The following is a 26,598-nucleotide window of genomic DNA, read 5'->3' on the forward strand; positions in this document are numbered from 1 at the left end:
GTTTGGCTTCCATATGCAGTTTGGTATAAATAATAAATAATTATTATTATTATTATTATTATTATTATTATTATTATTATTATTATTATTATTATATTAATTATTATTATTATTATTATTATTATTATTATTATTATTATTATTATATTCCCCCCCTTGGCACAGCCACAGGAAATATGCACACCCTCCCTTTCCCGCAGATACACAATTCCAAAAGAACCAGGTTGCTTTTTATACCCATTTTATTGACAGTGGTAAAAAAAACAACACACAAGAGTTATTTACAAGTTTAAGGCAACGTCGTCATGTGCTTCGGTCTCAACGCCGCCTCTTGGCTGTGCTGGGCAAGGCTGGGGTTGCTGGCACCGCAGCCGCCCTCTTCCTCCTCGTCCTGGTCGGGGGAGTGGCAACGGAGGGGGGGCTCATCCCGTTCAGCCGGTGGGCGTCCACATCCAGCTTCTGCTGCAATATACCTGTCAGGATGAACTCTGCGTTGGCGATTGGGAGCTTGGCGTCCTGAGCTGCTTTGCAGCGGGGCAGGTCTTCGGGACAGGAAATCACAACGCACTTGTCCTTAAGGAAATAAATGAAAAAGGTTGAGAGTCAGGTCTCACTCTCAGAAAAAGCAGGAACATTTTATCATATGTGGTGGGAATGTAAGAAAATAAAGAACTTTTGGGAAATGATATATGATGAGATGAAAAAACGTTTTTTTTAAAAAAAAAACCAGAAGCATTTCTACTTGGTATTATAGGTCAGGATATTAATAGGCAAGATGTTAAATTGTTTTTATATGCAACAACAGCAGCAAGAGTATTGTTAGCCCAGAAATGGAAGCAAGAAGAAACTCAGATGAAAGAAGAATGGCAGACGAAATTAATGGACTATGCAGAATTGGACAAAATGACAGGAAGGATTCGAAACTTGCGGGAACAGAGATTTACAGAAGATTGGAAGAAGTATACGAACTATTTGAAGAGCAATTGTAATCAACAAATTACGCTAGTAGGACTACAAGAAGTTTGTAGGGAGAAATATATGAAGTGCTACAAAGTAGTTAAAGAATAGAGATATTGGTTATGAGTTTTAAATGTAACAGGGAAAATAAGAAATGTATACTAAGAGATTGGAAAATTTTCAGACTGGACTGATGTAAGTCAAAATATTGAATAAGATGTAAAAATATGTTTAATTACTTTGAAAATGGTATGTTAAAAAAACTAATAAAAATTTATATAAAAAAGAGAGAGTCAGGTCTTGCTCTCAGGTATTCCTTTTGCCTCATCGTTTCTGCCAGCACCCCACGGGATGCCATGTAAACAGGCACAGTTCACCTTGTAGGCTCGAGGCATTCTGGATAAGAACTTCCCGCCACCGCACTGCACGATGTTCCTCATGTCCTCCAGCTCCAGGTTGACGTTAGGCGTAACGTGGATCTCGTAGCCCTGGAAGGGAAAAGAGACAGGTCTGTTTTGTTTCAAAGGGGCACGGGAATGCGAAGATTAGCGAGGAAGGGTTGACTCAGAATTGGATTATGCCTGCGACTCAAGATGGAAGCTTATACCATAGAAATGATATATAATGAATTGAAAAATATGTTTTAAATAATGTTTGTTTTTTTAGAAAACCCAGAAGCTTTTCTTTTGGGAATTATAGGGACAGAACTACCTAAATTGTATAGAAATTTATTAATGTATGCTACTACAGCAGCAAGAATGTTACTTGCCCCAAACTGGAAAAAAGCAGAAGTCCCAGAAAAGGAAGAATGGATACAAAAACTCATGGAATATGCAGAAATGGTGAAACTGACTGGAAGAATAAGAATTTCAAGATAACAAGCTTTTTATAAAAGAATGGAAATGGTTTTTTGAATATTGACAGAATTGCAAACAGATAAAAACATTGGCAGGATTAATGTAATAACCTGCAGTTTTATAAGAGTATATATCTACAGTAGATAAAGAAATGAGTACATTAAAATGAATTTGGATTGGAGAAAATAGGAAAAAATGAATTTAAGGAATTGCAGAACGAGGGGGAAGGAAGTCAAATTTTGAAATGTTAAATTGATTGCAAAACTAATGAAATGTATAAATTTGAAAATATAAAGAAAAAAGAAAGAAAGCTGATACCATAATGAAATGTGTTAGTCTTTAAAAGGGTTAGCAAAGCTCTAGGTTGTTTCTCCTGCAACAGATGGATACAGCTGCTCCTCTGAAAGCTGAAAGACATTTTCTGAGCCTTCGTGCTGTATCTTGCCTCCCACCGTTACCTCAGGGGCGGTTTAGCATTACATCTCCTCATCCTAATACTATAACACGCGTCTGTGGGAAGGAAATTCCACCACTCAGGGCCTGCTGCAGAGAATGTGCTCTCCCAAAACTTTTCAAGGGCAGGGAACCACCAAAGGGGACCCCTCTGCCGATCTTGCCCCCAACCTCCCAAGGAACTGTAGCGAAGCGGTGTCAGGGTGCCAACTCGCTGTGGCGTTACAGCCCACAAGAAGTGGGCGGGTTATCAGTTTCCTCTTTTCTTTTTTTTGTATATACAGTAGTACCTCGGGTTAAGAACTTAATTTGTTCTGGAGGTCCGTTCTTAACCTCAGGTACCACTTTAGTTAATGGGGCCTCCCACTGCCACTGCCACGCAATTTCTGTTCTCATCCTGAAGCAAAGTTATTAACCTGAGGTACTATTTCTGGGTTTGCGGAGTCTGTAACCTGAAGTGTCTGTAACCTGAGGTACCACTGTAATTTTTAATTAAATTTTCTGTTTTACCCTTTAAAGTACTCATTTTTACATCCTTAAGATATCAATGACTTGCCCTCTTCTCCTTCCATGTTTCATTTTACATATCATAAATCCCTACATATTTTGCAGAAACTATACCATTCAGTATTCCGTTATAACATCCATCATAACTTATTTAGACTGTTGAATTTATCTTAATGCTGCCAGCATTTTCAGCTGTACACAGTTATTTCCCATACAGTGGTACCTCGGGTTAAGTACTTAATTCGTTCCGGAGGTCCATTCTTAACCTGAAACTGTTCTTAACCTGAAGCACCACGTTAGCTAATGGGGCCTCCCGCTGCCGCCATGCGATTTCTGTTCTCATCCTGAGGTAAAGTTCTTAACCCGAGGTACTATTTCTGGGTTAGCAGAGTCTGTAACCTGAAGCGTCTGTAACCTGAAGCGTACGTAACCCAAGGTACCACTGTATATTCAAAACAGTTTTCCAATCTTCTCTAAAGGTATGTTCTTCTTGTTCTCTCATTCTATATGTTAAGTCTGCAAGCTGCACATATTCTGTCGGCTTAAGCTGCCACTCTTCTTTGGTTGGGACCTTAAACTTACAGGTTATCAGTTTCTTCCCGGACGGGGTTCCTGCTGCACATCAGAGAGAAAAATTCAAACCCCATTCCAACATCTCCGGGGTTGGGGAAAACCCTCTGCCCCTTTCCCGTGCATACCTGGGCTAGGTAGTTCTGTGGGCGTGGCCCAAGGCAAAGGCTGCTAACCGTGACCTCACCTGGAGCACGCCTCCCTCTTGCCGGGCCTTCTGCAGCGACGTGGCGAGCTTGAACCGGAAGTACTCCTCCTTCTCGGGGTCAGAAACGAGGAAGCTGTTTGGGGCCAGGAAGAAGGAGTTCTGCCGGCTCTGCGAGGAGAGGAAACGTGGGAAGGAGGTTGGAGAATAGGCAGGGGAAACCGCTGAAGGGCCACCCCTTTCCCCTTAAAGGAGGCCACCGCACACAGCCAACTGCGGAAAGGTATAAGGCCCTACCATGATACCAACTTCTCGTTGGTTCACCGAAACAAGGAGAGCCCTGCTGGATCAAGCCAATGGCCCTTCTAAACGGTCTCGGCCCTGGATACCTGAAGAAGCACCTCCACCCCCATCGTTCAGCGTGATATATAAAAACGTAACAAAACATTAAACATATCCCTATACAGGGCTGCCTTCAGACGTCTTCTAAAATCAGATAGTTGTTTATCTCCTTGACATCTGAAGGGAGGGCGTTCCACAGGGAGGGCGCCACCACCGAGAAGGCTCTCTGCCTGGTTCCCCGTAACTTCACTTCTGGCAGTGAGGAAACTGCCAGAAGGCCCTCGGAGCTGAACCTCAGTGAACGACTGAACGGCGGGGATGGAGACGCTCCTTCAGATCACTGCTATGGAGCCTGATCAGTCATCAAAGGCAGCTGTACACAGTATTCTCTCCCAGACTATTCCCTGGAGAATGAAATGTCACTGCCCACCCCCTCCGGACTGCAGAAGTGGTACATCCCTGCTGTAGAACAGAAGTAAGGTAAAGGTAAAGGGACCCCTGACCATTAGGTCCAGTCGTGACTGACTCTGGGGTTGCGGTGCTCATCTCGCTTTATTGGCCGAGGGAGCCGGCATACAGCTTCCGGGTCATGTGGCCAGCATGACTAAGCCGCTTCTGGCGAACCAGAGCAGCGCACGGAAACGCCGTTTACCTTCCCGCCAGAGTGGTACCTATTTATCTACTTGCACTTTGACGTGCTTTCGAACTGCTAGGTTGGCAGGAGCAGGGACCGAGCAATGGGAGCTCACCCTGTCGTGGCGATTCGAACTGCCAACCTTCTGATCGGCAAGTCCTAAGCTCTGTGGTTTAACCCACAGCGCCACCCGCATCCCTCAGAACAGAAGTAGTCAATGGCTATGGATATGGTTGGCCTACAGCTTCCATCATCTCTGACCGCTGGGGCTGATGGGAGTTGGAGTCCACTGGCACTGGAAAGGCCCCCTGGTGGCTAACCCTGCCCCAGAGAATTCTGGGAGGGAGGCAAGTGAAGCAGCTCACCTTCTCCAGCCAGCTGAGGGTCACGATGGGGATGCCCCGCGCCATCGCACACAGGAACTTGACCGTACGCCGGATGCGGTCCGTCACCAGGTGGGTGCAGTCGAAGACGGACTCTGCCAAGGAGCCGCCCAGCTCCGTCACAATGTGCTCCCCTTCTTCGCCTGTCCCTGCCATGAACAGCACCTGGGAGGGGCAGCAAAAGAAGGAAAGGGAAGTCACTGGGGCCGGGGGGGGGGGAATATAACCCCAACCCTCAGCATGCAGTCACTGGCAAGCCATTCAAATCCACGCTTCTCAAACCCTATAGAACAGCCCTTTTTCAACCTTGAGTCCCCCAAAGACTGCCGGACTACGACTCCCATCATCCCTAGCTAGCAGGACCAGTGGTCAGGGACGATGGGAGTTGTAGTCCCACAACATCTTGGGGAAAGGCTACTGCAAAACTTGGGCCACGAGCTATGAATTCCATTTGTGTGTCTTTGCTCAACACAAATATGTGAACATTGTGAAATTAAAAGCGCTGAAATCTGGGCTAGATTGTGCCCACACGTTTATCGTGCTGCATGCAAGAAAACTGCTCTCATAGTAACAATGCGAAACTTCATATAGCATTTTGCATGTTTCTATACAAATACGAAATGGTCTGGACATTTCAAAGTCTTGATGTACTGTCCGTGTTATCTCTGCAAATGTCATCTTGGATTAAAACAAACTAGTCATTACCAGAGGTAATGCCTTTGAGCTCAGTACTGTTGGCTTGTCTATAAACTGTGCAATGAGTCTTCATTACTGTTTGACTGTAACAAAAACCATTCCTGTTCCTTATCTTTTAAAAAATATTTCTATGAAAGTAGTTAAGAACTTACTGGTTTTACTAAATATTGATAGCTTTCCCGTTTACATTCCAGTTGAGTTCAGAAGGTGGATTAAAAAGTCATATGTGAAAAAAATAAAATTTAAAAAATATGCACAAGCTACTGTTTCCTTGCTGAGGGTGCCAGACGCTAAGATCCCGGAGCTCGCCCTCTCAAGGTCTTCTCCATCCCAACCCCTTCCTCCATCCCAAAACGTGTGTGCAGTACCTTTGGGACAGGACTGCCTGAGACCCCCGAGTCCTGGGTTCGCCTCCGGGGCTGGCTTCTTGTTCCCGCTGGCTTGCTCTCTGTGCTCTGCTTCCGGGACCTCCTTCCCGAGGGCGGAGTGGACTGTGCTGGCTCCTGGGGTGAAGGGGGGCAAACAAAATAATGAGGAGAGGGTCACACCGAGGCGGAAAAGTTCACCGTCTTAGCCAATCCTTTGGCTCGCAAACCCCTCCCTGCCACCGGACATCCCACCGCCTGCTTGTCAAGGCCCAACTCTCCCTGCCTACAGGTTACCAAGGACTATCACACCGGAGCCAGGAGGATTCACACAGGAGGCAAGGCTAAGCCGGGTTTACTGGGAGCTCAGCAAAGGAGCATTTTTCCTACAGGAAAGGTGCAGGAAGGGTTCTGAAACCCACTCAGCACTCGTGCATCTGGCTTCGTTTTCAGAACAGGCTGTCTAACAGGATTCTGAAAAGGCCAAATCCAATTTAACCAGGCATGAGACCACCTCATCCAATAGCGTCACAAATGACCTTCTTCCTCCTGCTGCTCCCTTACCCACCTGCCCAGGTTTGGCTTCTTTCCCAGAATCCTTTGGGCTGGGCATGCTCACTGAAGAGCAGCTCGACCGCCTGCTGGCCGCTCGGGTCCTCGGGCGCGGGGCCTCCTGTTCTTCCGCAGGCTCGACCGCCGTCCCCTGTTTCCCTCGCCTTGTTCTCTCCCGGGGGCCAGGGCTGTCTATGGCTGTTGGCGGCCCTTCCTGAAGCCTGCTGGCGGCCCCCGTTTTCCTCTGCGAGCCCCTGGCTCGGCCTTGACGCGGGGTGGCTGCCGGTTCCCTGTTCTTGGTCTTCTTGCCAGGGCTCGGTCCTTCTTCTTCCGACTGCTCCGGCTCCTCTTCTGGCTCTCCCATAAGTCGGGTCGGCTTCCTCCGCCGCCGCAGCCCCTGGCGCCTGGAGACAGGGACCGCCGGTTCCCTGGACTCACCCGCATCAGCAGATCCCGCAGGGCCACGGGTCAGTCGCTCTGGAACGGGAGCTGGGGAAACAGTACTGCTGGCAGACCGCAGACCGCGCCTCCGCGGGACAACAACAGAGGCCGCCGGCTCCTGTTGCACCTGTAATATGAAGGGCGATTAAGGCCTACAGGAGCTATGCGGAGAAATTCAGGGAGGGAGGAATGAAGGGCTGTAGTCGCCAAGTCCAAGCCCACCTGCTCAGAATTCCTTGCTTCTCCTGCCGGAGCTGAGCTCCTGCCTTCCGACTCCACGTCAACAGGAGCTAGGGAAGAAGCAGAGTGAAAAGTCTTAAGCCGAGTGGCGCAACTTCCTGTTGGGATTCCTGCTCCATGTTTGCAGTCATGAGATTGTTGTCTATCACATGACGGTGTATGTTTTCATTCCACAGAGTGGGAAGTGACGGAGACAGGATGTTTTGGTATTACAGTGGTACCTCAGGTTAAGTACTTAATTCATTCCGGAGGTCATGAAACTGTTCTTAACCTGAAGCACCACTTTAGCTAATGGGACTTCCTGCTGCAGCTGCGCCGCCGGAGCACGATTTCTGTTCTCACCCTGAAGCACTATTTCTGGGTTAGCGGAGTCTGTAACCTGAAGCGTATGTAACCTGAAGCGTATGTAACCTGAGGTACCACTGTACTGTGTTCCGGAAAGTGGAACTATTGTCCTTTGTTCTTTCTCTCTTTGCTGTCTGATGAGAAAGAGGAAGGAGCTAAAGCAGAATGCTCCGAGTGTATTATATGTAAATAAAGTAGATTAGCCAAAATGCTGAGCTACTGAGTTCTGTTACGCGAACTACAAATAGTGTGCTGATGCTTCTTGGTATCAGTCGCTGTGATGTTCGGGCTGAAGAAAGCTTGTGAAGCTCCCGAACGACCAGGAGGGAGAGAACATGCCAGTCAGGCATGTGTCTCTACCAGGGTCCTACACGGGAGTAGAACGATCCTAACACTTCCACTCCAGCCACAAGGAGGCAGCGCCAACCGGAAGAACCACCACTCCTTTCTTGGAAGGAGATCTCTGGTTCCAAAACACAAGCCCCACTAAACCCCGGCTCGACCCTCTCAGAGGATTCTCATAGAGTTGAGCCTCCCAGGCCCGTCAGCTATTCCTAATTTGCAGGAACGCAAACGGAAACCCACCATGGTTTGGCCTCTGTCACCGCCAGTTTCCCTGCTAAGCCCCCCTGGGCTTGCGACTTGGAGACTGGGCCAGCTCCCACATGACAGACCCTTATGAAATCCTCCAATGAACAAATAGGTGGGTTTCCCACCCCCACCCCCTATGAAGGGTTGTTGTCCAAGAGGAAATGGATGGAGCCAGAGAGAACGCTGGGCAGCCTTGCACAGTGCTCTTTCCCTACAATAGCCATGTGCTATTTCACCCCTTCCCTACCATCCACGCAACTCTCATATATACAACAAACCCCTCTTTACTCGGACTTTTGATGTACAGTGGTACCCCGGGTTAAGAACTTAATTTGTTCTGGAGGTCCGTTCTTAACCTGAAACTGTTCTTAACCTGAAGCACCACTTTAGCTAATGGGGCCTCCTGCTGCCACCGCCGTGCGATTTCTGTTCTCATCCTGAGGTAAAGTTCTTAACCCGAGGTACTATTTCTGGGTTAGCAGAGTCTGTAAGCTGAAGCGTCTGTAAATTGAAGCATCTGTAACCCGAGGTACCACTATATTTTTAAGGCCCAACCCAATTCTGGAGATCGTATGTATTTACCCTGGTTTTGGCGTTGTTTTTGATTGTCAAAGCCTGCCCTGGGACCTAAGGGCTTCTGCTGCTGGTGGTTATTTAATATACACAGAGAGGGAAAGATACACAATTCACAGGCAAGGAAGCCATTCCAAGAGGAACTATCCAGAGAGCAAGAGGGGTGGCGGTCTGCTGTCACGAAAAGCCAGATGACAATAAGCAGTATCTCAACACACACATCTGCAGTTGGGGCTCTTACTCTCAGGGTTCTGAGTTCGAGCTCCACGTTGGGCAAAAGATTCCCGCACTGCAGGGGGCTGGACTAGAGGACCCTCGTGGTCCCTTCCAACATGACAATTCTATGATTCTATTATTAGACCTTTTTTGGATGACCATACACTCCCCAGCCATCCCTACCGCTCACCTGCCTCGTTCTGTGCCTCTAACTTCACTTCAGTGCTTCCACCTTCAGGAGTTGTCACACCCTCCTGTTTTGGGCTCCCGGAGACCTCGTCGGCCAATGTTGAGGGTTGACTGCTGTCGACAGAGGGAATCTGCCCTGCGTGGATCAGCTGGGCTTCCTCTTCCTGCTTGAGCTCCTGGGCAGCAGCGCCTCCCACTGGCTGCGATGCAGGCTGAGAATGGGACAGTTGTGGAGTGTTGGTCCCTAGGAGGCTGGCTGCCTGTTGCCCCCTAGAGGCCGACCCTGAAACTACCATCTGCGTTGCCTGTTCGGACGAACGCGGCAAGATTAGTTCTGTATCTTCCTCCTCTTTGCCAAGAAAGTCCTGAGTGGGGTCTTCTAAGAACCGCCCGGGGTCCTGGCAGAATGGCTGGGTGGCTTCCATCGTGTAAGCATCCGAGTCGTCGTCATTCAGAAAGGAGCTGCTCTCTGCGCGGAGAGAAAGAAGAGAGGCAATCCCAACACAGTGTTCATTCTCCCCTGACTCTAATCTAGTTATCTCTCGCTTGGACTACCGCAGTGCGTTCTACGTGGGGCTACCTTTGAAGGTGACCCGGAAACTACAACTAATCCAGAATGCGGCAGCTAGACTGGTGACTGGGAGTGGCCATCGGGACAATATAACACTGGTCTTGAAAGACCTACACTGGCTCCCAGTACGTTTCCGAGCACAATTCAAAGTATTGGTGCTGACCTTTAAAGCCCTAAATGGCCTCGGTCCAGTATACCTGAAGAAGCATCTCCACCCCCATCGTTCTACCCAAGTTACAGGGAACCAGGCAGAGGGCCTTCTCGGTAGTGGCACCCGCCCTGTGGAACGCCCTCCCACCAGATGTCAAAGAGAAAAACAACTGCCAGACTTTTAGAAGACACCTGAAGGCAGCCCTGTTTAGGGAATCTTTTAATGTTTAATAGACTATTGTATTTTAATATTCTGTTGAAAGTCGCCCAGAGTGGCTGGGGAAACCTAGCCAGATGGGCGGGGTATAAATAAATATATTATTATTATTATTATTATTATTATTACTATTATTATTATATAGGGGGTGGGGGATCTTTGGCCTGCAAAATGTTACTGGACTACAACTTCCAACAGCCTCAACCGCTGGCCATGCTTGTTGGGGTTGATGGGAGATGTAGTTTGGCCACATCTAATTCTCAGCCCTTAAATCCTCTCATCACGGCCTTATAGAAATAAATCGGAGGTGCTTTTTAAAGCGGCCCTTTGACTAGCGTGATGATGGGGTGGGGTGGGGAAATCGACTAAGAGTCTTGCAGCAACTGAAAAGACCCAACAAATGGATAATGAAGATGATGGACTATGTGGAAATGTCAAGGCTGACTGGGAAGATCAGGCACCAAGGTGATGATAAATTCAACAAAGAATAGCATAACTTTATAGAATATATTAAAGAACACTGTAAACACTTAAAAATGTTAGCAGGATTGACATAATACTTGTAATTTAAAATGACAAAGGATAAAATTAAAGGGTGATAATTTAGATAAATATAATTAGATGCAGGGGAAAAAAGGGAATATAAATTTTGGGAGCCATGGGAGGGGTGGGGGGAAGCCCGGGGGTTCAGGGAACCCCATAAATGTATTGATATGGACTATGGTTTAATGCAAACAATTGTGTGTGTGAAAATAGAAAGAAAGAAAGAAAGAAAGAAAGAAAGAAAGAAAGAAAGAAAGAAAGGACAGACCCAACAAATTTTATTACGATCTTTCACAGGCTAATGCCCAGTTCATCTGTGCAAATCTCTTTACACGCATTTATAAAATATATTTTCCTGGTGGTAAGAAAACTGGGCGTTGTAAGTGAAGCCAGAAGGAAATGAAATGAATATATATATAGATATGCAGATAGGGACAATTCAAAGAGAGCTGACGAAGAGGACAAGCTGACAAGAGTTTATGCCATGAGATTTTCAGCAAGAACTACTGCTCCCTTACACGCCGCCCCCTTCTCCCTTTGCTGCCCCTCAGGCCTGAAACCACCCCTCCAAAGTTTGGATTCCTTATACCCATCAGTCCCAGCCAGCAGAGCCAATCAGGGCAGGTCCAGACATTCGGTACTGAACCCCATTGGACCAAATGGTGGGTCATGTAGCCTTATAGGATTGAGGCAAGTGGTGCAGTCTGGAAGAGTCCATCTGGACAACTGTGGGGAAGAGGCTGCCATGTGGACATGGGTCAATATAGACTCACCTTTCGCAGCCTGGAGTCTGCATGGCACAGAGGGGGACTGAAAGACAAATGCCTTTGCAGCCGCCTCTTCGAGAGCACAATTGGCACCTGGGTGGAGGGTGGAAAACACAGGAAAGGTGTTCAACATTTTGAGAGGATCCATTTTTTATATATATATAAAAATGTGGCCGACCTGTAAAAGGGTAAAAGAGTATTGGGAAATAATTTATAATGAACTGAAAAAAATGTTTAAAAACACTTTTCCAAAAAACAAACAAACCCAGAGTCCTATTTGTTGGGGATAATTCAGACAGAAATCCACAGGTGTCAAAAAAGGTTATTTAAGTATGCCACTACGGCGGCCCGTGTTTTGTTAGCCCAAAAATGGAAAACTAGCGAGGTCCCAACTAAAGAAGAATGGCAACTTAAACTGATGGAATAGGCGCAGCTTGTGGACTTAACGTATAGAATAAGAGAACAAGAAGAACATACGTTTAGAGAAGATTGGAAAATGTTTTTTGAATATATGAGGGGAAATTGTGTACACTTTAAAACGTTGGCAGCGTTAAGATAAATTCAACAGCGTAAATAAGTTTTGATGGAAGTAATAACGGTTTAGTTATAAAAAATATGCGGGATTTATGTAATGCAAAATGAACCATGGAAAGAGTAGAAGGGGTGTCACTGATATTTTAAGGTTGTTTAAATGAATATTCTAAACTGTAAAACAGAAAAGTTAATAAGAATTAGAGAGAGGGAGAGAGAGAGACAGACACACAGAGAGAGGACCCTCTCTCTTTAAATCTTCAAACCTCCCCCACCACAAGTTTACACCCCGGCCTTTTAGGCCCTGGACTCCTCCTCTCCCAACACAACAGCTATACCTCTTCCCCCTGCCCCAATCTTCATCCAAAAACTGACACAAATAAATCTAACGTGTCATAGGGAAGCTGCTTTGTGGAGAATCGGATAACTGGTTTCCCTAGCTCAGTGCTGCCTGCACAGGCTGGCAGTGGCTCTCAGGCATCTCCGACTCTCCCAGCCCCCCCCCCCCGGGATTGAAACTGGGACCTTCTACATACCAAGCAGGTGTCCTGCCACTGAGTTTCAGGCCTTCCCTATGTAACACAAACCAATGCAATGAAACGGAGTTAAAAAATATCATAAGAGAAAATGCTTGGGCAAATAACAAGGCTTTAACTTGGGGCTAATGAGTGTCAGGTGTACCTTCCTCTGGCGGGTGGGGGGCAGGGGGCATTTGACAGTCAAGGTCCTCTCTCTTTTCTACATATCCCCCCCCCCCCACTGATGCTGCACAAGACCAGCGCTTAGAAACGACAGTGTTGGTGCTTATAAGCCAAGGCCCAAATAGTGGCCACACATGGTCTCAAATGTTTTCCCCAGAGAAGCCAGATTTCTCAACCACTACCCCTGCCAACCTAGCAGTTCGAAAGCACGTCAAAGTGCAAGTAGATAAATAGGCACTGCTCGGGCGGGAAGGTAAACGGTGTTTCCGTGCGCTGCTCTGGTTCGCCAGAAGCGGCTTAGTCATGCTGGCCACATGACCTGGAAGCTGTACGCCGGCTCCCTCGGCCAGTAAAGCGAGATGAAGCGCCGCAACCCCAGAGTCGGCCACGACTGGACCTAATGGTCAGGGGTCCGTTTACCTTTACTTTTACCCCTGTGACAGCTGCCACGGGCTTCACTCAGGATCCTTACCTGCTGTGGAGGGATCTCTCGCCTTTGCAGCCATGGGAGAGGAGGTCTCGACAGGCAAGAAACACTGAGTGTCTTGTAAAGCCAGGTCAGGCTCCTCTGGGTGATGAGAGGAGAAGGGGAGAAGAATGAACTTTGTATTTTTATTGTTAATAAATTATTATTATTATTATTATTATTATTATTATTATTATTATTATTATTATTATTATTATTGAGTTGCGGCTGCCAAGCCCCTCTCCCTTGGCTCCAAGCAGGCATGGGGAACTTTTGGCCCACCACAGCTTGTTCAACAACCCTCAGCAGCCATGAATAAAATGGCCAACGGCCAGGGATGCAGGAAACTGTATTTTGGAAACACCTGGAAGGCCATGTCGCGTATTCCACGCGGCGTTTTCAGCGAAGCACTAAGAGTTCCAGGTTTTTCAGTGCAGTCCTTTTAATGTGAGCTATATACAGGCATTTACAAAAGAAACAGTCCATACAGAGTACTTACAAACGAATACTCTCCACCACAGCACCACCACACTACAGCACAACCACCACAACCCACTGTTAAACAGGCTTTCCTTTTAAAACAGGTGATAGCCAATCACACCAATCACACTCCTGCTGAGTCACTCTGACCCAGCAGAGTATTGCATCATCCTGTTGAAGCCTGCAGACTTATCCAGTATCCTGCGAATCCCAACACTCCTCCTTAAGTCAAAGGCTTGAGACCTAATAATTCTCTTAAGTCTCGAAATTTAGGAGCATCCAAACATTTTGTATACAAATCTGCCACATTACATTTCGTGCTACAGTGCTGTACCTTTAACACATTTCTTTCCAAAGCATTTTTCACATTTCCGTATCTTATAGCAATATGTTTACTCTTGCTTTTAAAGTTCTGTTGGTTGGCAAGCTGTTGTGCAGCCATGTTGTCACTTAGCACAGTGATTGGCATTTCAGAAGGTATTCCAAGCTCTTTTGTTAGGCAAGCAAACCATTCTATTTGTGATACACATTCGCTTATGGCTGAGTACTCTGCTTCACAAGTACTTGTGGCAACAAATGTTTGTTTCTGGGATTTCCACTGAACCAGGGCATTTCCAATATATATGGCATAGCCAGTGGTAGACTTTCCATTTTCTCTGTCCCCCCAGCTGGCATCAGCGTATGCATACATTTGCTGATCATATCCTGTATCCAGCACCAGTTTGTAATCTTTTGTGCCTTTCAGATACCTTAGGATTCTTTTAAGTGCTACCCAATCTCTCTGAGCCGGGTCTGCACTTCTTTGGCTTAACATGTGCACTGCCAATGTTATGTCGGGTCTTGTCCAACAACTTAAATATAACAGAGAACCCAACAGAGAATGAAACGCTGTTGCATTCTCACATTTTTGCCCTTCTGGTTCATTTTTGTACTGGGTAGTTATGGGAGTGTCAACCTCATTTGCCCTCTCCATTCCATATGTCTTCAGTAACTTTTCGATTTTTCCCTTCTGACTCAGAGAGTAGACACCCTCTTCATTTCTCTGAACCTCTACTCCTAAGTAATTCTGAATCTCTCCCAAATACTTCAGTTTGTATTTGTTACCTAGGCTGTTTATAAACCAAGACACTTGCTTTTGTGCAGTTGTTATTAGACAGATATCATCAACGTACAAAAGTAAATAACAAACACTTCCTTGCACCATTGCTGAATATAAACAGGAATCAGCCAGGCTTTGTTTGAATCCCATCTTTTTCAAAGTTGTGTCTATGCATTCATGCCATAGACGTGCACTTTGGTGTAAACCGTATAGTGCCCTTTGCAGTTTTAACACCATGCTGTCTTTTTCCAGCTCATAACCTGGTATTTGCTGTAAATACACCTCAGCGTCGATAGGAGCATTTAAATATGCTGAGGCAACATCAAAATGATTAACTTTTAACCCTCTCAGACTTGCCATTGCTAAAACTGATTTTACTGTTTCAGCCTTTGCTGTTGGGGCAAACACTTCATCATAATGTATCATTTTCCTTTGTGTAAAGCCCCTTGCAACCAACCTGGCTTTCCTCTGACAACTACCATCAGCCAGTTTTTTCACTTTAAAAACCCACTTACAGCTTATGGGCTTTTTACCTTCAGGCAATTCTGTAGGTACAAAGACATTGTTGTTTAGCAGAGAGTTATACTCTGCCTGCATTGCCTTTAACCACGCCTCTTTCTCTAGAGTAGGTAACTCTTGCACTTCTTCAAAGTTTTCTGGCTCAGTTACACAAACCTGGTTTATGGTGGCTGGGAACCCATAACGGTCTGGAGGTTGACCTTTATTACTTCTTGCAGACCTCCTTGGTTCATTTATCTCACCCCCTGGGCTACCTTCAGGACTGCTTTTGGGGTGGATTGACCCTGGAGATTTACCTCCTCCTGTCCCTGTTGCACTTTCTTCTCTCCCCTGCTCCATGCTAGCAGCTGGAGAAAAATGCTCAACCTTTACCTCCTCCCTTTCAGTTTCTCTGGGAGAGCTGCCAATTCTCAGCTTTGTTTCAACTGCCTTATCAGGTATGCTCGGCAGTAAAACTTTTTCTGGCAGCAGGTTTGCATGTATCTTGGGCCAATTTCTTTGCTCATTAAAGCTGGCTGATCGACTATAACTCAAAAGATTTTTATCATCTTCAAACCTATAGGCTTTCGTACCACTTTCATACCCAAGAAACAGCAACTGCTGTGCCCTTTTCCCACCTTTTCTTCGGTTCTTTACAGGTATGTCAACCCACGCCTTTGTCCCAAAGATTCTCAAATGTTGCAAACTGGGACTTTTGTTATAGAGAATTTTATAGGGTATGTCATCTAGTACCCTTGACCACAAGCGATTCCCAATATAGTTCGCAGTCTTAATACTTTCAGCCCAGTACTTAATTGGAAGATTTGCATCTGCTAACAATGCTTTCATTTGTGTCTGCAAGACACCTCCCCTACGCTCTGCTACTCCATTCTCCTGAGGCGTCGCCACATTGGTAAGCCTATGTTTAATCCCTTGGGAACGCAACCAGTTTCTTAGGGAGCTTGCCATAAACTCTCCTCCCCTGTCTGTCTGAATAGAGCACACCTTTTCGCCAAGTTGCCTTTCTACCCTTCTTACCCAGAACTTCAAAGTTTGGGCAACGTCAGACTTTTGCTTTAATGGATAGACCCAGCCAAATCTAGAATAGTCATCCACTAGAATCAAACAATACTTGTTATGGGAGACACTTGGTGGAAAAGGACCAGTTACATCAGCATGAATCAACTCCAGTGGTTTTTTGGTTTCTCTCTGGCTTGCTCTTGCTACTGGGCAAGCCCTGCTTTTAACCTCCTTGCAGATATTGCAGTCTAAGTAATTATCACAACTTTTAACGTTTTTCATCCCCCCACACAACTCCAATGTTTTGTTCAGCACCTTATAGCTTGCATGAGCCAGACGCCTGTGCAGGAGATGAATACACATATCATGGGTTGGGACATTTTGCACATTCGCAACCTTAGACTCACACTGCAGTACATACATATTAGTTCTAAGGTTAGCATTTGCCAACACTGCCCCATTTTGCTTTATCTGGCACTGATCTCCCACAAAGTTTACTTCAAAGCCTGCTTTTGCCAAGTCAGGAATGCTCAGGAGATTGTTTTGCAAACTAGGCACACACAACACATTCCTGAATGTGTGTCCCAGCTGTGGGAACACAACCTCCCCCTCACAAACCACATTAGCTTTCTGGCCCGTAGCAAGACTTACATGTTTTTTGTTTGAAGCCCTAGCATCAGTTAGCAGTCCTTTTCTTTTACAAAAGGTTTGAGAAGCTCCACTGTCCAGAACCCACAGCTCTTCATTTTCTTGACCATCTGCAGACACCCAAGCGGTAGACTCCCTCTGCTGCCACTTGTGCTTCTGCTGTTTTTGTTGTTTTCTTGGGCAGTCCCGCAGCAGATGTCCACTGGACTTGCAGCAAAAACACCTTCTTACTTTGTTGACCACCGGCTGGTCTGCAGCAGCTCCTCCTGGCTGTTTCTCCGGCTCCCAACACCTCTGCTCTTCCCGGCTGTTGTTCCCTCTGGGATGCTCCAACAGCTGGGCTGAGGTCATCTTTCGCTCTGCACGCCTGTCCTCCTCTGCATACAACCGTCCGGTAACGTATTCCAGAGTCAGCTTATCAGTCTCTACAGACTCGAGGGAGTTGACCAGCATATCATAGCTGTCATCAAGGGAACTCAGGACTATAAAGACTTTGTCCTCTTCCCCCACAGGCCTCCCTCTTAAGGCTAGCTCCTGGAAACAGCCTGTTAGGAATTTTAGGTGGTTTACCAGGGAGTCCCCCGGTTTCTTCCGACACCGGTACAGTCTCCTGGTCAGTGTTATAAGTGAGCCAGCTGTCTCTCGCACATGGACAGCCTTGAGCGCATTCCACGCTTCACTTGCCGTCACCTTATCAGCTACGTAGACTAGCTGGCTGTCGTCCACTCCAAGGATGATCGTAGCCAAAGCTTTCTCATCCCTTTCATCCTCCTCAGAGGGCTGCGGTGGATCTTCCACCACTTTCCACAGGCCCTCACGCTTGAGGAAGTGTTGCATGCGGACCGACCAGATGCTGTAGTTCGTGGCCGTTAGCTTCTCCAGCAACACGCCAGTTCTGGACTGCTCCATCCCTGCAGCTCACCTCCAGCACCCACGGCTAGATAACTGCCACCTGTACTCTTGCGCAGCGGGAGCGTGCTGGGCCCATAACCCTGTCGCGTATTCCACGCGGCGTTTTCAGCGAAGCACTAAGAGTTCCAGGTTTTTCAGTGCAGTCCTTTTAATGTGAGCTATATACAGGCATTTACAAAAGAAACAGTCCATACAGAGTACTTACAAACGAATACTCTCCACCACAGCACCACCACACTACAGCACAACCACCACAACCCACTGTTAAACAGGCTTTCCTTTTAAAACAGGTGATAGCCAATCACACCAATCACACTCCTGCTGAGTCACTCTGACCCAGCAGAGTATTGCATCATCCTGTTGAAGCCTGCAGACTTATCCAGTATCCTGCGAATCCCAACAGGCCAAAGGTTCCCCACGCCTGGCTCAGAGCTGCTGAGGGAAAAGCAAGGATCTGAGGAAAAAGATACTGCCTGAATGATCTTGGTACCTATGGACACCTCTCTGGGGCCCATAAGGCAGGACAGAAGTAGTCTAAATAAAATACTCTGGTACCTTGGTACTCAAACAACTTGGAACCCAAATACTGCAAACCCGGAAGTAAGTGTTCTAATTTGCAAACTATTTTTGGAAGTCGAATGTGCTCCGTTTTGAGTGTTATGCTTCTGATTTGAGTGTTACGCTGAGGTGTGTCTGTTTTTGCTTATTTATTTTGCGTTTTTGTGGCTCTTTTTTCTTTTGCTTTTGTGACTGTGTGGAACCCAGTTCAGCTACTGATTGTGTGACTGTAGTACATTGATTATTCCTTTCATTTTATGGATCAATGGTCTTGTTAGATAGTAAAATTCATGTTAAATTGCTGTTTTAAGGGTTGTTTTTAAAAGTCTGGAATGGATTGAAAAGTGTGCCTTGGTTTTGGAACGCTTTGGTTTTGGAACAGATTAAGTTTGAGAACCAAGGTACCATTGTAAAATGAATCTAAAGGGCACCTGACTTGTGCAAGGCCCTGCTCAGGATAACTGCACAAGCGCAAACCTGGTACCACAACTCAGGTGTATTCCAAGTCGAACGAGAGACACAGTTTTTCGTATCGCTTTACTTCATACCCACCATCAGTGTTGCTGTCGTCTCCTGGGTGGGGCTCCTCTCCTTCTGCATCTGTATCTTCATCCTCTTTGCAAGGTTCACGGCCAACGCTTGCTTCCAACGTGGAGCCAGTCAACTTCTTCCCATTCGGACAGGATTTCACGGCGACCAGCTGCATGTCTTGCTCTTCCGTGGGCTTCCTGGGCAACCGTTCAGCATCCCCCTCCGCGTCCGTGTCGCTGTCTTCAGCCACAGATTCCTTGTGGGATGGAGACGTCGCTTCCACATCTGTGTCAGCGTCCTCTCCTTCAACGGTTCTGGAGATCTCCTGAGGACCAGAAACATCTGGTTTCTCAAGAGGGATACATCCTCCACTGAGCCCAGTGGCTGCGTGGTCCTTGTTTGAGCCCACATCTGGATTTCCAGCATCCTCCTCTTCCACATCTGTATCACTGTCAACAGAGAGAGCAGCCAAGTGTTGACTCTCTATAGCCTCGGGTTTCCCCAGGGGCTCCTTCCCACCTAAACTGCTGGACTGTCCACTGGCAGCTTCACAACCTCTCTGGGGTTCAGCATCAGGCTCCTTTCTCTCCCCTACAACATCAGCACCATCCCTTACACAGTTGCCCAGGTGACTGTTGCCCGGCAGCGCAGCCTCCTCGATGGAGATCTCTCCTCCGTTTGTCCCGACGGGCTTGCAGCTTGATGGACGGAGGCTGTGAGCAACGTCTGAATTCTCCAGCGCCAAGTCGGCCATCTCCACATCTGTATCGCCACCGCTGTCCCCCGCAACCTCGTGGGTCTTCGGAATCCCAGAAGGATCCTCCACGTCGAGGGACGGGTCTTCCACATCTGTGTCGCTGTCCTCCTCGAAAACAGGCTTCTTGGTCCTCTTTCCATGCACATCTGGGTTAGCTCCTGCCTCTTCCCCATCTCTGTCACCGCTCCCTTTCTCATTGGGCTGGCAGCAGCCCCCAGGATGTGCAACACCTTTGGCCCCTTTGGAGCCAACCCCCTCCTTTACGGGGCAGGGATCAAGGCCTCCAGGAGATGCAGCAATTGAATTCTCCAGTCCTTCCTCTGCATCTGTGTCGCTGTCTCCATTTTCAACCGGTCGGTGTGCCTGCAAGCCCACAACCCCAGGGCTCTCTGCTCGCTCCACATCTGTGGCGCTGTCCACCGTTTGGTGGCTCTTCCGGCAGCCGATGTCTGGAGTCCCCACCGCCGGCTCCTCCTCATCCGTGTCGCTGCCCACCTCTAAGTCCCAGCCACCTTCCCTCAGGCCCCCTGACTTTGGCGTTTCAGGGGTGCTGCCCACTCTCAGCTCATCCTTCATGCCTGTATCGCTGTCCTGGTGGGAACTGACGAGGTTTGGCTCTGATGGGGGTGCCTTGTCTCCCGACTTCACTCCCGTCCCTGTAATTCTTGGCTGGACAGGATGCCCCTCCTGGCTTGGGGTACCATCCTGGCTCTCAAGGAACAGGCGCAGGGATGGACAAGGCGGTTCGCTGCCAGAGGGTTCCTCGTTCTCTTCATCACTGCAGGGTACAAATAACAAGCGGGGGTGGAGGGTGGGGATTAAAGCTCACAGCAAGTCGTCAGATTCCCTCTACTGTAGAACCTGGGGCTCTGATTCATTTAGAGATATCTTAGTCCAGGGGTCAGCAAACTTGTTCAGCAAGGAGCCGGTACACTGTCCCTCAGACCTTGTGGGGGGCCAGACTATTTTTTTTGGGGGGGGGATGAACAAATTCCTTTGCCCCACAAATAACCCAGAGATGCATTTTAAATAAAAGGACACATTCTACTCATGTAAAAACACGCTGATTCCCGGACCGTCCATGGGCCGGATTGAGAAGGCGATTGGGCTGGATCCGGCCCCGGGGCCTTAGGTTGCCTACCCATGTCTTAGTCAATGAATCTAACAGATTTATGTGGTGTATAAAGCTTTTGGTGGGAGCGGCCGCCGAGACCATATAACACCGATCCTGAAAGACCTGCATTGGCTCCCAGTACATTTCCAAGCACAATTCAAAGTGTTGGTGCTCATCCATTTCAGTACTTCCGGGTTTGGCGCAGTCCATAACCCGAAAATGCACAACCCGCAGCGTTCGCAACCCGAGGTATGACTGTATGTAGCTGGAATGTGCTTTAGCACTAATTAAAAAATTAACACCACCCTCTGTTGACGCCTCCAAAGGTCTGTTAATTGAAGATATACCATCACTGGACATGGAGGCTCCATTTCTACCGATTGTCACTATGAACCACGGTACAGTCCACGGGTATGTTTAATCTTTCCCACAATGCTTACGCACCCTATTTCTTCCACAGGGACTGCCATATACCAGGCCTGCTTCCCTTGAGAAAAGGCAGCTAGAAAAAGGCATTACCTTTCAGGCACGACAGTAGCAGAGGGAGAGAAGAACACAGAGGAACCCAAAGCAGAGCATCTTCCAGCACCATCTTTGATAGAGGAATCTGACCCTAGTGGGGAAGACCGGAAATTTAAAGAATCAGAAACAGCAGGGATGGGGAAACTCCAGATTAAATAAACCTAAACAAATCGTTTGCAATCAATACGACATATATACAGTGGTACCTCGGGTTAAGTACTTAATTCGTTCCGGAGGTCCGTTCTTAACCTGAAACTGTTCTTAACCTGAAGCACCACTTTAGCTAATGGGGCCTCCTGCTGCCGCTGCGCCGCCGGAGCCCAATTTCTGTTCTCATCCTGAAGCAAAGTTCTTAACCCAAGGTAATATTTCCGGGTTAGTGGAGTCTGTAACCTGAAGCATATGTAACCCGAGGTACCACTGTATATACAGCGGTACCTCTGGTTGCAGACATGATCCATTCCGGGGTACCGTTCACAACCCAAAAAGTCCGTAACCAGAGCGGCGCTTCTGCGCATGTGTGAAAGAGCACTTCTGCGCATGCGAGAACCCCACAGAACGCTTTGGCGCGTGTGCGCATGGCGAAACCCAGAAGTAAACATTTCTGGGTTTGCCGCGTTCTTAACCCGAAAAAACACAACACGAAGCATTCGCAATAAGAGGTATGACTGTATGCATATGTATATGTATGTATGTGTGTGTGTGTATGTGTGTGTGTGTGTGTGTGTGTGTGTGTGTATATACACAAGTTATACATTTCACTAATTTTCCAGTCACTTTGACATTTCAAAGCTTGACTTCCTTCTCCCCTCTTTCTGTGGTTCCTTAATTTTATTTTTAATATCTTCTGCATATCCAAATTAACTTAATCTGCTCATTTATTCTTCTTCTTTAAATATATATACTCCTATGAAACTGCAAGTTAACTGTTTATATTTGGACAACTTTCCTGCTGTATTTTATCAGAAGGAGAAAAAAATAATCATTTCCTTAATAACAATTTAAAGAATTTATTTAACTAAAGCAGTAACATTATAGCATATGTATCCATGTTTGTTAACCCGAGGTGCAATTTCTGGGTTAGCGGAGTCTGTAACATGAAGCGTATGTAACCTGATGCGTACGTAACCCGAGGTAACCACTGTACTTACCGTATTTCCCGATGAATAGCCTTCGGACTATAATGTAACTTAAACAGAAAACTATATTTAGAAAGATTTTTCCTCCAAAAGCATTTTATTTTAAAAATCTGATTTAATTTTTTTAAAAATCTGATTTTTTAATTTTATTTTTTTTAAAAAATCATTGATTTTTATCCACCCTGCCAGTTGGGCAGTATGGCAGATTCCCACCCCCATCACTTTCCCAACACCCACTTACCATCACTTGCTGGGAGATGTCGGCTCCTGCCTGCCCCATTCACTAATTCCTCCGCATCTTCCTCCTTGTCGGAATCTTGCACCAGGACTCCTCCAAAGGCTATCCGCTTCCCCGGTGCAGGTGTCTCCTCAATGGCCAAAGCACCGACATCCACAATCTTCTGCGTGGGTGGCACCTCCACAGACTCATCGAGCGATTCATCGGTGCCATCCGGGACCAGCACGAAGTACTGGCACCCCACGTCCCCAAAGAGCAGAGCGTCTCCATCCTGAAGGCTGTATCGGACATGTGGGATTAACACCATGCGCTGTTGGCGTGTGCGGTTCAGGCTTCCCAAGTCATACAACAGGTGGGGTCCCTTGTGGGAAGGAACCTCAATCACAGCGTGAGTTTTGGAAACCGAAGCAGCGGGCAAGCAGACCTGACAGCTTTCCAGACGGCCAATGACGTTCTCCCCAGGGTAGATCCAGAAATCTAGAAGAATTGATTAATCAATGCAAAATATTTATATCCTGCCCTCCATCCAAAGAACTCGGGGCAGGGAGTAAAGGTAAAGGGACCCCTGACCATTAGGTCCAGTCGTGGCCGACTCTGGGGTTGTGGCGCTCATCTCTCTTTATTGGCCGAGGGAGCCAGCGTACAGCTTCTGGGTCATGTGGCCAGCATGACGAAGCCGCTTCTGGCGAACCAGAGCAGCGCACGGAAACGCCGTTTACCTTCCCGCCGAAGCAGTACCTATTTATCTACTTGCACTTTGAAGTGCTTTCGAACTGCTAGGTGGGCAGGAGCAGGGACCGAGCAATGGGAGCTCACCCCGTCGCGGGGATTCGAACCACCGACCTTCTGATTGGCAAGTCCTAGGCTCTGTGGTTTAACCCACAGCGCCACCCGCGTCCCTGGCAGGGAGTAATACTACCCTAGGCCAATAAAATAAAAATACATATAAACTCCGGTGTATCAAAGATAGCTCATCTGGGCATAATTTCCAGAAGCTATGTTTTCGTCACCAGACACCAAAATGGTATCAGCACCGATGCCAACCAGATTTTCAAAGGGTGTGTAGTTTCGGATGACCTATTCACACAACCTCCACACTGAAGCTCCGTATGAAAACCAGGAAGCAGCCCTTAGGTAGTAGGAATCCCGAGAAGGAAACAAGTTCTCTGAAATATTAACACGCCCTCCCTTATTCTCTTCCGTACAAGGAAAGCCTTGCCTTTTATGAGTAGCATATATTCTCCATAAGTACTTCCAATAAGTTGCACACTCATCCTAGTGAATCGCAAAAGTGCTTATATAATTATGCTTGAAGTCAGCCCTCAACCAACTTCCAAGTCCGTCCTTCAATATGATGAGTGCTAGACACTGCATGGAAGGAACCACAGATCTCCACAATCCAGGAGATCCACTTTGCCCACTCCATTCCTGTTTTCCACCAAACTCTGTTATTTAGGCGGTTCTTTTTATTTGATTGGTGTTAGTTCTTAATATAGTTTTTAGCTCCCTCTTGGTTTGTTTCAATTGCTTACAGTTGCTGTTCTGTGTATTTACCTCAATATTTTGATTATATGCTTAAGCAGGTTATGTTGGACTATGCCGAAATGGCAAAACTGACTGGAAAGCTTGGGGATCAGGAAGATCAAAGCTTTAATAAGGAATGGGGGGTATAAATTATATTGGAGACCACTGTAAGCAGTTGAAAACATTAGCAGGATTTGATGTTTTCATCCCAAAAAAGTTTCTTATTTGAGTTTCTACTGAAATGAGGCTGCATTTTAATGTTGTATTTTAATCTTATTTTTAAGTTGTATTTTAATCAATTGTTTTTATACCTGATGTTAGCTGCCCTGAGCCCAGTCTTGGCTGGGGAGGGTGGGGTATAAATAAAATTTATTATTATTATTATTATTATTATTATTATTATTATTATTATTATTACAACACTTGTAATGAGAACTATGGACATAAAGGAGTTATCAAAAACATGGATTATTGAAAAAAGATGCAGTCGAAAAGGTTTAACAACAGAACCCATGGAGGGGAAGATGGGAAGTCCAGAGATTTGGTTGAATCTTCTAATTGTGGATGTGTTGTGATATTATAATTTTTAAAACTTATATAAGCAAATAAAAAATATTTTCAAAAAAATAAAAAAGTGCTTAAGCAGGTTAAAGCACCCTGATCACTTTTCTGAGCAAAAAGGCAGGATAAAACTCCACCAACAAGCCCACAAATCCCTGGCTTTCAAACCTCCACCTGTGTTCATCCATCTGTTCAGAGTCAAGCCTATTTATATGAACCATTAGTCAGGTACAACCACACCTGAATTGTTTACATAACCAAGGGTAAATCAGACCATGATCAATGGGATTTAGCAACTCTGGCCCACCCTAAAAATCACTGCCTCTCTGGTGGATGAAGGAAGGTTTAGAAATTTCCATAAACATCAAAAAGAGACAAGTTAGCAAAGCCATCAACAAAGGGTTAACCCATGCAGAAACTGATGCAGCTGGGATTCCCAAGTTCAGGTTACTGGCAGGTTAATCAAACTCAGGTTTATAACCTTAAGCATTTGACCCTTATGTATGGTGAACTGTTATTACTTGCTTTTTAGTCAAGGTGAGCTCTGAAAGGAATTTATGACGACAAATCCACAGGAAGGCAACATCAAATTAGGGATGAGCTGTGGAGCAGTGTGTTTTGGCCCCAGGAAAGTGGTGGCAAAGCTCAGGTTACAGGCTACTGCCTCTGGGAGGAGCAGAAGAAGAATTCATGGGTAGGTTGGGATGGGCAGATGGCAAAGATGCCAACCTATGGAAGCAGCCCCTCTGTTGTTCAAACTGGCCCTCCTCCCTAAGCCCCACTGCCAAGGAGTAACTTTATATTATTCACGAACCAACTTTAAAATCAACCCACACTAACAGTAATCAGCAAAACCCCTTTTTTCTCTTGGCAGGAACTGAGTGCCCCACGATCCAACAAGACAAGGGCTGGTTTTAATTTGCATTCCTTCTCTTTCTCTCTTCGCACAGATCTTAAGATAGAAATGGCTCCTCGTACAGATCAGAGATCCAGAACCCTTCATGCCCAGCCTTTGGAATATAGCAATCTATCCAATCAAACGCAGCAGAAAAGGCTTGATCGCTTCTTAGGAAAATTGCAACCGGAGCGCAGGGTTAAGAGGCACCGTCCTTACCTTTCTCGGGGCCATACTTGCCGCTCAGGAGGCGCAAGCGCCCCACGGGCTTGGGGGGCTTCCCAGAGTCGCCAGCCCCATCGGAGGAATCGTCAGGATCCCCTTCTTCATCCCAGACCAAACGCTGCGTTAGATCCATTCTGCAAGAAACAAAATGAGAGCCATAACCTCGCATCGTGGCAGAGACACAAACACACGCCCCCTTCCCCAGATCTCAGTTGCACTGATCCTGACCCTGCAAAAAAAACCCTCCCGACCCATTTTCAGACGCCCCCTGCCCTCGATTTTCCACCTGCCCGCAAACCCATTTTCCCAACTTTTTTTTTTTTTTTGCACATTTCTATCCTAAAGCCTCACCGCCCCCCCCCCCAATAAACCGCACTGCAAGCTGCTTTAAGGGAACCAACCCCTAAAACCGAACGCGGGACAAAAGTCTCTGCAAGCGGCAGCCCCAGGAGTTGGGCTCCAGCGCTCACTTCTCTGCATGCAGGTCCCGCCTCTCTCTCCATTGGTCAGCCGCGCCGCCACTTCAAAGCTCTCCTCCTCTCCATTGGTCTGTTCACCGGGGGGGGGGAGGGAGAACGGAGAGGGTTAAACGGTTCCCCCGCCTGCTCGGGAGGCAAGAAGAGAACGACCACAGAGAAGAGAAACGTCGGGCTAGAGGGCCACACAGGCACGACAACCATAGAGTTACAAAGATTTCAGCTTCCTGAACTGCGGCGCGCGCGCCCGAATACGGAAGTGAATGTTGCACATTCAAAAATAAAGGATAAATGTTATGTTTTATCACTTCCCGGTAGGCTCGGTCTTCGCGAGGAATTAGGGGAAGCGCAAAGGCTGTTGTGTACCCCTCAGGAAACCCCAAAGGGGATCACTTTGGG

At 46.9% G+C, this 26,598-nt stretch overlaps 1 protein-coding gene across 4 annotated transcripts; it reads right to left on the reverse strand.

The window, feature by feature from the left end:
• Nucleotides 1-269: 269 nt before the first annotated feature.
• Nucleotides 270-26,598, reverse strand: MDC1 (mediator of DNA damage checkpoint 1). 4 transcript variants are annotated; one of them, XM_077925234.1, is made up of 15 exons: nucleotides 26,194-26,594; nucleotides 25,718-25,857; nucleotides 22,522-22,995; nucleotides 21,139-21,232; nucleotides 18,770-20,283; nucleotides 13,009-13,104; nucleotides 11,311-11,397; nucleotides 9,058-9,525; nucleotides 7,125-7,192; nucleotides 6,478-7,029; nucleotides 5,913-6,047; nucleotides 4,831-5,013; nucleotides 3,532-3,660; nucleotides 1,335-1,445; nucleotides 270-573 (listed from the first exon to the last, which is right to left on the reverse strand). In XM_077925234.1, the coding sequence occupies exons 2-15, from the start codon at nucleotides 25,854-25,856 to the stop codon at nucleotides 319-321; spliced, it is 4,305 nt and encodes a 1,434-aa protein (XP_077781360.1). In that variant the 5' UTR covers nucleotide 25,857; nucleotides 26,194-26,594; the 3' UTR covers nucleotides 270-318. The 4 variants fall into 4 exon arrangements, with proteins under 4 accessions (XP_077781360.1, XP_077781359.1, XP_077781361.1 ...); XM_077925233.1 differs by having other exon boundaries at nucleotides 26,125-26,593; XM_077925235.1 differs by lacking the exon at nucleotides 11,311-11,397 and having other exon boundaries at nucleotides 26,125-26,595.

The sequence above is a fragment of the Podarcis muralis genome, chromosome 2 (genome assembly GCF_964188315.1).
Source record: "Podarcis muralis chromosome 2, rPodMur119.hap1.1, whole genome shotgun sequence".
In the NCBI taxonomy this organism is placed as follows: domain Eukaryota; kingdom Metazoa; phylum Chordata; class Lepidosauria; order Squamata; family Lacertidae; genus Podarcis; species Podarcis muralis.